Raw genomic sequence first — 13,342 nt, 5'->3', positions numbered from 1 at the left:
CTAACTGCATATCTCACAAACCAGCCCGGAGATCATGTGAATGCCATTAGGCGTGCCCCAAACTCACCCCTCATTCATTCTCAGATAGAAGTCATGGTTCAAGTTGGTTCAATAAAAGTATAAAACAATGGGAAGTGTTCAAGGTGAATTCAAAGTGCCTCAGTTGTTTTTTGTCATTTTGTCTTTTTATGCCCTTTGACAACTTTCTGGCTCTTTTCATTCATAGATATCCGATTACAGCTGAGATTCCCTTGCCCAAGGGAGTTAACAGTATTACTTAATGGGTACAGAGTGACACAGGCCTGGAACTTTCTCTGGGAGAGTCACCTGACCTTTGAAGGAATCTCTCCCGACTGTGTTCAGTGGCTATATATGCTGAGGATTCGAGACACTCATCCTCTTGGTCTGCCTGCCTACGAGAAGGAGAGGAGCACTGCAGTGGAACAGAGCTGCTGGGGTAGTGTTGAGGGTGAAAATAAAGTTGTAAACTTAGTCATCTCTCAAGTCTTTTCCATCTGACAGAGCAAGGTAAATCCGTTTCTGAGAAGCCATGCACTCGGTCTGCTTTGCTTGCTAGTTGAGGAGCTAGACAGGTCAAGCTCCACCGGTCTTGACAGAAAGAGAAACGCTTGCACGCTCCGTGTCAAACAGCTGTTTGATTGTGACCGAGGGGTGGAACGTGTTGTGTCAGCCTAACCCGAGGAAACCTGTGTCTGCATCAAAAGCTACTGAGTGTTCGTCCTGTCGCTCCGCATGATCCTGTGTCTGGTCACACGGGTGGCTCTGAGCCAGGCAGGACCACCAAAGGCTGTGCTTGTGCCTACTTGTGTCATTTCTGGTTAGATATGTGGAAGAACACATGGTCTGCCTAACACTGCGACACATCCATTTCCTCCATTCTTGATCGCAAAGTGATTCGTCAGGGGAAAAAAATCTATTTGGAAACACACATTGAAGTGTAGATTGTGTAAATGTAATTGTCCTAATTGTTTGAGAGTTTGTATGGGTCAAAAAGGGAAAGTTGACAACTTGCAACACACTTGGCAACATTTGTAATCACGCTCCAAATCAAACAATCTGGGCCTCACTAAAACCACATGATTTGGTTCTTGTATGCTGACACACGAGGTAAGCTTGTGTGATTTGGGTTGGTTTGACACAACAGTCCATGGAAACCCTGCTATCTCAAAACTATGTTTGCCAAGAAGGTCACAGTCAAGTGTCAGAGAAATTAAATGATTACTGGATTACTGGATTCCCGTAGGTTCAATGGTTCCTATAAATAGGATGGGTTTCTGTGACTCACAGAATCCAGCTGTCGGAAAATAACACTGGTGACTTGTGAGATCAATGCGTCCCTTTTCATTGGTCCAGTTCTAACACCGGGTTGTTATTGGGGCAGTGCTGCATGGTGGCACCTTGGTGGTGTTGCTGTGTTGAGTGTCATGATTTGGTCTCGTTGGCATGGATGGCAGTGCGCCACGATGCACCCTTCTACAACAGCTGATCCCTGAGGATCACTGCTGCAAACATGCTCACACACCACACACATAACAATAGTTTTTAATGCAGTTCTAGAACATTTACTGGCTCATTCTGTCGTCGTCATTGAAGGTTACTGTATTCTTGATGCAGGATGTCGAAAGGACCCGCAGTAGGCATTGACCTGGGCACCACATACTCCTGTGTGGGCATCTTCCAGCATGGCAAAGTGGAAATCATCGCCAACGACCAGGGCAACAGGACCACTCCCAGCTACGTGGCCTTCACTGACTCAGAGAGGCTGATTGGAGATGCTGCCAAGAACCAAGTGGCCATGAACCCCACCAACACTGTGTTTGGTAAGGCCATCCTCAACAACAATCATTGTGTATTTCTTAGAAGCTTAACACCACCCCTAAAACTGGAAGGGAGCCAACTTGATAAGGGGAATGACCAGTGTGGTCTGAGAACGGCCATTCCCACGAAGCCTCTAGAGGTCGAGTGGGGAACTTGACAGGAGAGTTTAAAGGGAAAGCGAGATGGGGGAGCCTGTGGACATGCTGGAGCACTGACGGTTTTACGGTCCTGACAGTTTTATGGCCCTGAGAGTTGTATGGCCCTGACAGTTTTATGTCCCTGCTGTTCCTGATGCGTCCTATAGGGGGAGCCTGCACAGTTACAGGTATGAGCCAGTATAGCAGGCTGAGCAGGGTTCAGGAGGGACACGAGAAACAGTAACTACAGAGGCAGTCAGGCAGATCATGTCATTATATTGTCCATCTGATCCAACTTTGTGTGTAATGTTTCAATTCACAAAAACACTTAATTGTCTCCTCTAGGCTATATATGAAGACAAACAGGAAACATCTACAGATGTTTTAATCCGCAGTGATTAAAACACTAGACTGTTTTATATCTTAATGTCATGTTTTTATTTGAATTCACAAAACCAGTCAAGTAGTTCCCGTTTATGGAAAGGGCGGTTATAAATGTCGATTTCGAGAATCCAGGTAAATAGGCAAACAACAGTCCTGTCCCATCAGAATGAAAGATTACTACACTGAAACCCTAAAATAGATTATTTTTTCGCGTTGTTATTTTTAGTTTCCCCCGATTAATAACTATATAAAGGTTAGTAACTGTTTAGATAATATGCGTTAAGTCGTTACCCATCAATAACCCAACGAAGAACGATCACTTAAGCAGATTATTTAACATACTTAACATTACTTCTTCTTGTCCATCATAAACTGTCCTATAGGTCTGCTAAGTGTACAGCCTCACCTTATAGGACACATCAAGATCAGCATGGCCGTAAAACTGTCAGTGCTCCAGGGGTGCAGGATTCCCATATAGGGTAAAGCTGCCTCGTTCCTGCAGTTACCAGTTTCATCCACATGAGAGTGTGCTAGATCCAAATTATTCATTCTGAGGGTTGTCATCATTCCAGGTTATCTAGAAATGTATATCTATCCTGTCCATACAATGCTTTTCTCACTCCTCTCACTGCCCCAGATGCCAAGCGTTTGATTGGTCGTAAGTTTGACGACGCAGTGGTGCAGTCGGATATGAAGCACTGGCCCTTCAATGTGGTGAACGACGGCGGCAAGCCCAAGATGGAAGTGGAGTACAAGGGTGAGGTGAAGACCTTCTTCCCAGAGGAGGTGTCCTCCATGGTCCTCACAAAGATGAAGGAAATCTCTGAGGCCTACCTGGGCAAGGTAGGTCACAACCGTCAGCTCTGTTGCAACAATCATCTATAACTGTAAAAACATAGTCATCTAACGGGTAAAATTGTCTCCTCAGCCAGTAACAAACGCCGTCATCACAGTTCCTGCTTACTTCAATGATTCCCAACGCCAAGCCACCAAAGATTCCGGGCTCATCGCCGGACTCAACGTGCTGCGTATTATCAATGAGCCCACTGCAGCCGCCATCGCCTATGGCCTGGACAAAAAAGTAATATCCAGAAATAGTCTGAATCCTTGCTCCTGTAAGATAATGAAAAATGTCTATATCTTTGTGTATCTGTTTACGTAAGTGTTTGGCTCATGGATTTATTTTAAGGAAATGACATGTCACACAGTTACAAAACACTTTTTTCTTATTTGTTATAGTTATGTATCTACAACTTAATTAACTACTTCTAATTACAGTGCCAATTCTGAGGTTGTTTACATATGTGACATTAAATAGGCCAAGATGTCCTCTCTTATGGACAAAAGAAATAAACACAAATGGCAGTTTGGATGCTAAATTATATTCCCAAAACCAATGACCACTACAGTTTTTTGCTATTTTCTTTCTATTCTAGAACGGATTCTATTCTATTCTATACCTACTATATCTGTGCTGTATTGTTTTTCGTTCCAGGTCGGCAGTGAGCGCAACGTCCTGATCTTCGATCTTGGTGGCGGTACCTTTGATGTGTCCATTCTGACCATCGAGGATGGCATCTTTGAGGTCAAGTCCACAGCCGGTGACACCCACCTGGGGGGTGAGGACTTTGACAACCGCATGGTCAACCACTTCATTGCTGAGTTCAAGCGCAAGTTCAAGAAGGACATCGTCAACAACAAACGCGCCGTCCGTCGTCTGCGCACGGCCTGCGAGCGCGCCAAGCGCACCCTCTCCTCCAGCACCCAGGCCAGCATCGAGATCGACTCCCTGTACGAGGGAGCCGACTTCTACACCTCCATCACCAGGGCCCGCTTTGAGGAGCTGAACGCAGACCTCTTCAGAGGCACCCTGGAGCCAGTGGAGAAGTCCCTGAGGGACGCCAAGATGGACAAGGCCCAGATCCATGACATCGTCCTGGTGGGCGGCTCCACTCGCATCCCCAAGATCCAGAAGCTTTTGCAGGACTTCTTCAATGGGCGTGAACTCAACAAGAGCATCAATCCTGATGAGGCTGTGGCCTACGGTGCTGGTGTGTGACTCAGTCTACTTCTCAGAATCAGAATCAGAATAGGTGTTTATTCACCATGAAAGTTTGCACAGACAAGGAATTTACTTTGGCAGGAGAGCCTACCTAGGCAGCCATTTTCGGCGCCAAACACATTTCACACACAACACATTAGATGAATACATATGAGACCTCCACCTCAATAAGTGTTTTTTTACCCCAGGAATACTTAGATGAAAGCTCCACCTCCATAGCGGGCTTTTGGAATCATACTCATCCAAATGGTTTCAATCCCAGTTGTCATCCTCCACAGCTGTGCAGGCGGCCATCTTGGCTGGGGACAAGTCTGAGAACGTGCAGGACCTGCTGCTGCTGGACGTCACGCCGCTGTCCCTGGGCATCGAGACGGCCGGAGGGGTCATGACCGTCCTCATCAAGAGGAATACCACCATCCCCACCAAGCAGACCCAGACCTTCACCACCTACTCTGACAACCAGCCTGGCGTGCTCATCCAGGTGAGGGCCGGAGATATCTGAGAGGGCCAGCTCTCTGGTACGCTGTTGCTGGTGGAGCGTAACCATTGTTACAGGCGTGTGTAAATAAAGCAGCCAGTTATATCGAAGATGGGAAATAAATCCAATTTCTGCTATGCTGAGCCCAAGGGTCAAAAGTCAAAAGTCCTACAAAATGGAATACAACAACTAAAACATTAAATCTAAAAACAGAAAATTTGCCTCAAAGCAATTAAATGTCTTTTGGACAAGTATTTCTGAAACACAACAGACCATCATTACACAAAACGATTTGGCTTAGAATCAGATGGGAACAGGAAACATGCAGCACGTCTGACAGTTTCGGATAACAAAGTACCTTCAATATTATACCACAAAAAGGTCAAGTCACTAGTTATCCAGCTGTCCATTCTATCTCTCCATTCCATAGAATACCCTCATGTATGGTGGATTTGTGAGAACAGGGCACCTCTTCCTGTCTCAGCCATCAAGTATTAAATTCCTCAATTTAAGATACCAGACAGAGTCCTTTCTTGTCTCTTAATATACCAGTTAATAAACTTAGTTCCTGACACAAATCAGGATATACTGAAGAGAATAATCAAACAAATAATGTTACAAACAGAATTTGGCATTACAAGCTAAAACTCACCCTGTCTGCCTGGTTGTCTCTAAGGTTTTTGAGGGTGAGAGAGCCATGACCAAGGACAACAATATCCTGGGAAAGTTTGAGCTGACGGGAATCCCCCCCGCACCCAGAGGGGTCCCCCAGATCGAGGTGACTTTTGACATCGACGCCAATGGCATCCTCAATGTGTCTGCAGTGGACAAGAGCACTGGGAAGGAGAACAAGATCACCATTACCAACGACAAAGGTATACCCCTGGAGACTCCTCAGCTTTCCAAGCCTAAAGTAGTTTGAAGCAGCTCAATCTGTTAAACCTGGATGTGAACTTGTGCATGTTAAGGGGGAGAGGTTTCCAAGAATGATTTAGAGGAAGATAAAGAGAGGAAGCAGCAGGCTAAAGGAGACACACACCACACACACACACACACACACACACACTACATACACACACACTACATACACACACACACACACACACACACACAAACAAACAACGGCACACGACCACACCAGTTTTAGAGTACTGTTCCTTTCCCAGGTCGTCTGACCAAGGAGGATATTGAGCGCATGGTGCAGGAGGCCGACCAGTACAAGGCCGAGGACGACGCCCAGAAGGAGAAGGTCACAGCTAAGAACTCTCTGGAGTCTCTGGCCTTCAACATGAAGAGCACCGTGGAGGATGAGAAGCTCCAGGACAAGATCAGCCCTGAGGACAAGAAGACCATCACGGACAAGTGCAACGAGGTGATCGCCTGGCTGGACAGGAACCAGGTAAAGGAAACGATCTCTGCTGCATCATTGTTTAGAAGTGAGGACATTTCAGGAATACTGTGCAAGTTCTCTGCTCGTCAACCCCTTCTGCCTCTTCTCTCTCTTGTTTTCCATCGTCCATTTGTCCTTCCTCCATCTAGACTGCAGAGAAGGAGGAATACGAACACCAGCAGAAGGAGTTGGAGAAAGTGTGTAACCCCATCATCAGCAAACTGTACCAGGGTGCTGGGGGCATGCCAGGGGGGATGCCAGGGGGGATGCCAGGCGGGATGCCAGGCGGGATGCCAGGGGGCTTCCCTGGTGGTGCTGGTGGTGGTGGTTCCTCCTCTGGTCCAACCATCGAGGAGGTGGACTGAACCCTCCAAGTCCACATTAAATAATCTCAGATCCCAACATTACCTCAAACACATACCCAACACATGGGCCAACAGATGTTCCTAATCACCCCATCTAAACAGCTTTCTTCGTTCTGTTAAGAATAAATAAAGCTGTGGGATTCTGAGACGTGTTTTTGTGTTTTTGTTTCTTTGGGACTAGAATTTTATCATATTTATGAGAATTCCTGTTAAAGATGCAATTGAACAATATTAACAAAGAATGCAAATATACGCAAATAAATACAAATAACATGAAAAGAATAGACCAGAGACTGACTAAAAGCTAAAGCTTTAGGATTCTTCTTATATTCTGGACTGTCTCTTATATTCAGCAATATATAGTATGTTCCATTAATCACTTCTTCTTTGGTTTTTATATTACAATCATAATATACAATCATTATAGTATTTATAATATAAAATTAAAGCAACAAACTCAAACAACAAAATAAAACAAGTAAGGACACCTACAATGAGTAAGTGTCACGGTTACAAAATGGCTTTCTGAAAGATACCATCAATGTTGTTTGACTTCGCCTTACCACACAAGTGCTTGCATTTGCAAGATCCACATGTGACAAAGATTTTTGCAGTAAACTTCCTGTTTTCAGCACCTTAAAAGTTTCAGTATAATTTTTACAAGCATTCATGACATTTTGAACAAAATAATGTGCCAACATTTTAGCATTCAGCCTGTTGGCATGTATTTTCCATCCCTGGGGAAACTTTGGGGAACTTAAGGCCTAGAAGTGGACTTGTGGTTCCCGATGATTGGTAGCAGGGCTCACCTTAACTGAGAAGAAAATAAGTCAAGGTCTTGGCAGAGATCCAGTCGCATTTGTCCTGACACATTTGTCCACTTTCCCCAGATGATAAGGTGTTATCCTACCTCTTAGAACATTGCGCAAAGACTTGTTTCGCTGACTGCTCCATTTGTGCTGGTCAAACACATGAGTATTCTTCTGAGAGATGTGGATAGGTCTGAATACCAACATGACTGATGAGAGATCTCCACATGTCCAACAGCAGCCTGAAACACTCCTGTTTCCCAGGCCTATCAGCCATGGGAGGCACCTGTGACTGGTACGAACAGGGAGTGCTCAGGATCTGACAAGGGAACACTATAAGAGCAGAGTGCCAGAGAGACGGCAAGGTAAAGCCAAGAGACTATCGCCATGCTTTGGATTGTCAGCTGTCTTGCTCTAGTGGCCTCTGCACTGGGTGAGTGTTGTCATGCTCATATTGTGGCACAGTCGGTGGTGGAACACCTAGTCCTTGTGCCGTCTGGGGAACCAGGTTATGACGGACACAAGCACACGTGAACATGTACAAATGTTGTGTGATGTGATAATGTAGTGGTGGACACGATGCCATGAGCTAGTTTGACTTTCATGACATTGGTTAAAGTCGTGGTCAACCTATCTTCTGATGGTGTCGGTTTTGGGTCCTAGGGTGCGGAGTGCCCTCCATCCAGCCCCAGGTGAGCGGCTACAACAAGATTGTGAATGGAGAGAATGCAGTATCCGGGTCCTGGCCGTGGCAGGTGTCCCTTCAGGTAATCTACATTCACTTTAAAAAAACACATACACTTTTCAGAAATTCCTCCAGAGTGACTTGACTGAATCTCAAATCCCTCTTCCTCCAGGAATCCAATGGCTTCCACTTCTGTGGAGGGTCTTTGCTCAGCCCATACTGGGTGGTCACAGCTGCTCATTGCCGTGTCAGGTAAGTGGTTTTGCCCTCAAGGGCTTCACCTCTGTCCCCCACCTGCCCTTCTGGCAGATACTGTCAGTGGAAGCATTGTGTCAGACTGTAAAAGGTTCTCCCTTGAAATATAAGTGCATGATGTAAGTAAAGTGTTTGCATAAGCTTAAATGAAGAACATCTGGCGGGCAGTGCAGTAAAAAAAATTCACCTGACCTGATTTCTCAAAATAATTTTGTATTTGCTTCGATAAAGTCTCTAGATTAATACCAAAAACAAGTCCAACTAGATTTAAAATCTAAAAACAGGATTATCAGTCAGATATACAGAATTTGCAGTGCATGTGTCTCTCTCACCCCCCCTCCCCCTTCACCGACAGTGCTGGCCGTCACCGTGTCATCTTAGGAGAGCACAATCGCAATTCCAACGCTGAGCAGATTCAGGTCAAAAGCATTGCCAGGGTAAGAATCTACGCCCAATGAAGAGATAATTCACATATCAAAGCAGCTGGGAAATTTTGGTCAATGGTCCAAGTTCCAAAAAACGCTTGCCAGGCATAATGACAATAAGCGTCTGCTAAATGAATAAAACGTCATGTAATGTAATGACTGAGTTAATGTCAACTTCTCTGCATTGGCATCCATGCAATGTTCCCTGTAGGCTATCACCCACCCCTACTACAACAGCCAGAACTTCAACAACGACGTCACCCTGCTGAGGCTGTCCTCCCCAGTCCAGATGACAAACCGTGTGTCCCCTGTGTGCCTGGCCTCCTTCAACTTCAACTCTGGCACCCGCTGTGTCACCACCGGCTGGGGAAAAACAGGCAGTACTTGTGAGTGGAAGTGTCACTCCAGTACAAAGTTCAAGTTGTTTGCCATTTATAATAAGGCTGGTTCATTGGAATTCTTAGTCTTGCTCTTCTCAACTGTACTCTTGAACAGTCCGTGGAAAAGGGACACACACACACATTTGTATGCATACACACATACACAGACAGCCTCACACGCTCACCCATTCCTGTTTCCCTCCTGCGTTTCCCAGCAAGCCCACCCATCCTCCAGCAGGTGGCCCTGCCCCTGCTCACCCCTGCTCAGTGCAAGCAGTACTGGGGTCAGAACAGGATCTCGGATGCCATGATCTGTGCTGGAGCTTCTGGAGTATCATCTTGTCAGGTAACTGGGTTCTCCTGGAACCAGTTCAAAAATATTTCAGGGATAACTGCCATGTGCAGCTTCCATCCCTTTTCTCCCTGTCTGCCTTTTCTAGACCTCCTGTATTCTGCACATTTTCTTTTCTTGAAGCAAGCTCTTCTCTGTGTCCACTAGGGTGATTCTGGCGGCCCCCTGGTTTGCCAAAATGGAGGTGCTTGGTACCAAGTGGGAATTGTGTCCTGGGGTACCAGCAACTGCAATGTGCGCACCCCTGCTGTGTACGCCCGCGTCTCCTATCTCCGTGGCTGGATTGAGCAGACCATGGCCTCAAACTAGGTTCAGAGCCTGATACATGTTTTTAAAAAATCTGTTGCTGTGGAGGATGAATCAGAAATAAAAGAAAAGTAATGAAACAAAGCTGTTCAAACTGTTGACCCTGTACTTCTGATTACATACAAGATTACATGTTGTGGAGAGAGAGAGAGAGAGAGAGAGAGAGAGAGAGAGAGAGAGAGAGAGAGAGGAGAGAGAGAGAGAGAGAGAGAGAGAGAGAGAGAGAGAGAGAGAGAGAGAGAGAGAGAGAGAGAGAGAGAGAGGAGAGGGAGAGAGAGACGGAGACGGAGAGAGAGAGAGAGAGAGAGAGAGAGAGAGAGAGAGAGAGAGAGAGAGAGAGAGAGAGAGAGAGAGAGAGAGAGAGGGAGAGACAGAGACAGAGAAAGAGAAAGAGAAAGAGAGAGAAAGAGAGAGAGAGAGAGAGAGAGAGAGAGAGAGAGAGAGAGAGAGAGAGAGAGAGAGAGAGAAAGGGAGGGGGTTGAGAGAGAAGTAGAAGGAAGAGTACAGCAGCAACAGCTTGTATGCCAAAGTCATCTGGGGTGAGAGTAGCCAGGTTTTATTCACTACAATGGCGACAACAATGAGTAAGTTGCTCTAAAACGTTTCCTTTTATGTTAATGCAACGTAGGCGTACTTCTACTATTCTAAATCTCTTTTCTTTCCACAATTATACAAGTCATGTTTAGGAAACTCATGTTTAGGGGGGATTTCAAAACATTTTGTCGTACCACAAACAATGGATAGTCAGAAATATACATTTACAGACTACACCAGCAATGGTAATCTTTTTTAGTTTTAATTGAAGGTAGTACAAGCATGAACGAATGAAGGAATGAAGGAGTCAAGTGAGAGTAATACAGGCAGAACACTCTGAAGGAGGCAGATGAGTCGTAGGGTCTTGAATAGGCTTCTTGGAGCTTGGCCGATTCCCTTCAATGCTACTGGATAGCAAAAGGGGAGATGCAGAGTAGAGGATATGGGAGATGATTTGGGGAGGGGGTGGGATGCAAAACTAGAGATGCATGAGATACTAGAGATACATGCAATATACCAATACTGGTATTTTGTATTTATTGCAGAGAACTCAAAGTGAGTGAATGTATTTGGATCCTTTCTTGAGGTGACACAGTAAGAACAAGGGCTCCATATACAGCTCTGGCATTGTTGTGAAATCTCAAGTCCAGCATGTGTCGTTTACACAGTAACTCTATGGTGCCCAAGGACATACTTCTTCCCATCTTTCCCCCCCAGCTTTCTTATGGACTTCTGTAGTCCAAGTTGTATTTATATCAGGCTACTACATAGCCTGAGTTATATGTTACATTATCTGATGAGTATAAGGTGTGTACATTATATGGTAATCAGGTGTATAGGCATGGGTGTTGTGGTATGGTCAACTCCTACAGAACCTCAGTCAATTCCAAGTCCATTAAAGAAAAATCTCAATTTGTCAATGCAGTTGTTGTTTTTTTTACTAATTTATTTATTCATATCTTTACAAATTTACATGACGGTGACACCAATGTTTTCAGCTTAAGTTGCAACTGATGTGAAACTGTTTCCCTCTGATTTAAGGCTTACAGAACATCACCTTGAATATCACCCTGGCTGCATCTGAAGGGGCAAGACCAAACCCAAGCTGGCTGACGACAATATCCCTGGTGATCCACTATGTGACATTTGTGACCGGCACCATTGGTAATGGTCTGGTCATCTATGTGACAGGGTACAGGATGACAAAAACCGTTTACACAGTGTGGTTCCTCAACTTAGCCTTTACTGACTTCCTCTTCACCGCCTTTCGAATCATTAGCATCATTCACACGACTCACAATTTTGAGTGGATCTTTGGACCCTTTATGTGTAAGCTGAACAGCATGGTGAATGTGCTAAACATGTTCACCAGCATCTTCATCCTGGCTGCCATCAGTGTAGACCGCTGCCTGTGCATATGTGTGGTAGTTTGGGCCCAGAATAAACGCACAACACGCAAGGCTGAGGTCACATGTGTTGGGATCTGGCTGGTCTCTTTGATTTGCAGCATCCCTTACACTCTCCACCGAGAAACAATATTTCTTAACGGCAAGACATACTGCTATTCAAACGTTACTCTTAAAAGACATAAGGACCTCATAGTGTTACGTTTTGTACTGGGATTCCTCATCCCTTTCGTAGTCATCATTGGGTCTTATGTCGCCATAGGAATGCGCACCAGACGCCTCCATAGGAAGAGAATAGGGCGAAGGTCTCTCCGCATCATCTTTGCAATCATACTGGCTTTCTTCATATGCTGGCTGCCATTCCACGTGTTCCAGTTCACAGACTACTATTGTCGCGTGCAAGCAGTCGACCAAACTTTCAAATCTTTAGTGTATGGAGGTCTTGCACTGTCCAGTAGCCTAACAGTTTTCAACAGCTGCCTGAACCCTTTTCTATATGTCTTCATGTGTGACGAGTTCCAGAGGAAGCTTCGTCAGTCTGTGTGCCTGGTCTTTGAAAGTACTTTTGCAGAGGACCTGGTCATATCATCTCGCTCCCTGACATCCTATCTGTCCCGGATCTCGCGCAAGTCAGACTCTACTGCTCCCGAGCCAGAGACACAAGCATCTCCCCGATGGCCAACTCAGAGAAACTGTGACTGACTTCATCATAGTGGGGGGGTGGAGCAGGGTTTCAAATGCATCATAATGTACTTTGTCCTATGATGAGGCAAGCACTCAGGCAAGCTACTTAGAATTTGGCCGTTATCCAACGCTGATCTTTTCTATGTCGTTAATTCTTGAAGTGTTGCCTGAAGTCTACACGTGGTGCAGTTCGAGATTAAAACTGCTTAATGACAAGGTTTTTTTCACATCTGTTCTCTGATTGTTCACATTTAGGCCCTACCTAATTTGGAAATGACTTGCATCTGTCAATTTGTGTTTAAAGTTTACCGAATCAGCAACAAAGGAGTGGTAGGAGCGATAGCCTACATCCAACCGATGCTTCCATCAAAACTGATCAAATACCTTTTGTAGTGATATGTCTACACAGTATTATTTGATAGAACACAATGAGTAAGACTAAACTATAAAGTGCATACGATCTTAGCTTCAATTAGATCTTAGCAACAATATCGGTTAGACAGTATAAACATATATGTAGTTGTCATGAAATGTAACAAGGGCTAAAGGTTGTACTTGTACCCTGATAGCCTATAACTTAATAAAGACTTAAGCCTATGTCAAATGTAGCCTGTCAATGTTCTCTTTTATTTGCATAGTAACTGTTAACTCAATTTCCATGTTCCACTAGGCCTATTTTCCTTGTTATTTTGTATGAGCATTACACTAAATAACTGTAGCCTACCTTTACAGTTGAGGTGACTTTAAATATCTTGAAGACTCAACTGTTTATCTGATTTGGGTCACTACAAATCAGTCATTTCCAGGAATGAATGTGCCCTGGTCTACACTGAGAAAGAATAAGTAGATTT

At 44.9% G+C, this 13,342-nt stretch overlaps 3 protein-coding genes across 3 annotated transcripts; all 3 read left to right on the top strand.

Moving 5' to 3' along the window:
* The first annotated feature begins 385 nt into the window (after positions 1–385).
* On the top strand, positions 386–6,803 carry hsc70 (heat shock cognate 70). Its single transcript, XM_047038214.1, has 9 exons — positions 386–528; positions 1,636–1,841; positions 2,998–3,203; positions 3,289–3,441; positions 3,856–4,411; positions 4,701–4,903; positions 5,577–5,775; positions 6,067–6,299; positions 6,440–6,803. The coding sequence occupies exons 2-9, from the start codon at positions 1,637–1,639 to the stop codon at positions 6,653–6,655; spliced, it is 1,971 nt and encodes a 656-aa protein (XP_046894170.1). The 5' UTR covers positions 386–528; position 1,636; the 3' UTR covers positions 6,656–6,803.
* Positions 6,804–7,793: 990 nt separating this feature from the next.
* Positions 7,794–9,951, top strand: LOC124479677 (chymotrypsin-like protease CTRL-1). Its single transcript, XM_047038537.1, has 7 exons — positions 7,794–7,897; positions 8,128–8,231; positions 8,322–8,401; positions 8,760–8,841; positions 9,041–9,215; positions 9,425–9,555; positions 9,709–9,951. The coding sequence occupies exons 1-7, from the start codon at positions 7,852–7,854 to the stop codon at positions 9,868–9,870; spliced, it is 780 nt and encodes a 259-aa protein (XP_046894493.1). The 5' UTR covers positions 7,794–7,851; the 3' UTR covers positions 9,871–9,951.
* A 427-nt stretch (positions 9,952–10,378) lies between these two features.
* On the top strand, positions 10,379–12,626 carry LOC124479612 (N-formyl peptide receptor 2-like). The gene is made up of 2 exons (XM_047038439.1): positions 10,379–10,451; positions 11,443–12,626. The coding sequence occupies exons 1-2, from the start codon at positions 10,436–10,438 to the stop codon at positions 12,507–12,509; spliced, it is 1,083 nt and encodes a 360-aa protein (XP_046894395.1). The 5' UTR covers positions 10,379–10,435; the 3' UTR covers positions 12,510–12,626.
* The last annotated feature ends 716 nt before the right edge of the window (positions 12,627–13,342 follow it).

Source organism: Hypomesus transpacificus, chromosome 2 (genome assembly GCF_021917145.1).
Source record: "Hypomesus transpacificus isolate Combined female chromosome 2, fHypTra1, whole genome shotgun sequence".
Taxonomy (NCBI): domain Eukaryota; kingdom Metazoa; phylum Chordata; class Actinopteri; order Osmeriformes; family Osmeridae; genus Hypomesus; species Hypomesus transpacificus.
Note: the sequence above shows the minus strand (reverse complement) of the source record. Positions and strands in the feature narration are given on the sequence as shown.

What these genes read in the sequence shown, in the direction of transcription:
- hsc70 (XM_047038214.1), top strand. Translation starts at nt 1,637, where the DNA reads ATGTCGAAAGGACCCGCAGTAGGCATTGACCTGGGCACCACATACTCC. An exon ending in CTGAGGCCTACCTGGGCAAG is followed by an intron (nt 3,204 to 3,288) that starts GTAGGTCACAAC and finishes TTGTCTCCTCAG; the next exon opens with CCAGTAACAAACGCCGTCAT. An exon ending in AGCCTGGCGTGCTCATCCAG is followed by an intron (nt 4,904 to 5,576) that starts GTGAGGGCCGGA and finishes GTTGTCTCTAAG; the next exon opens with GTTTTTGAGGGTGAGAGAGC.
- LOC124479677 (XM_047038537.1), top strand. Translation starts at nt 7,852, where the DNA reads ATGCTTTGGATTGTCAGCTGTCTTGCTCTAGTGGCCTCTGCACTGG. An exon ending in CGTGGCAGGTGTCCCTTCAG is followed by an intron (nt 8,232 to 8,321) that starts GTAATCTACATT and finishes CTCTTCCTCCAG; the next exon opens with GAATCCAATGGCTTCCACTT. An exon ending in GGGAAAAACAGGCAGTACTT is followed by an intron (nt 9,216 to 9,424) that starts GTGAGTGGAAGT and finishes TGCGTTTCCCAG; the next exon opens with CAAGCCCACCCATCCTCCAG.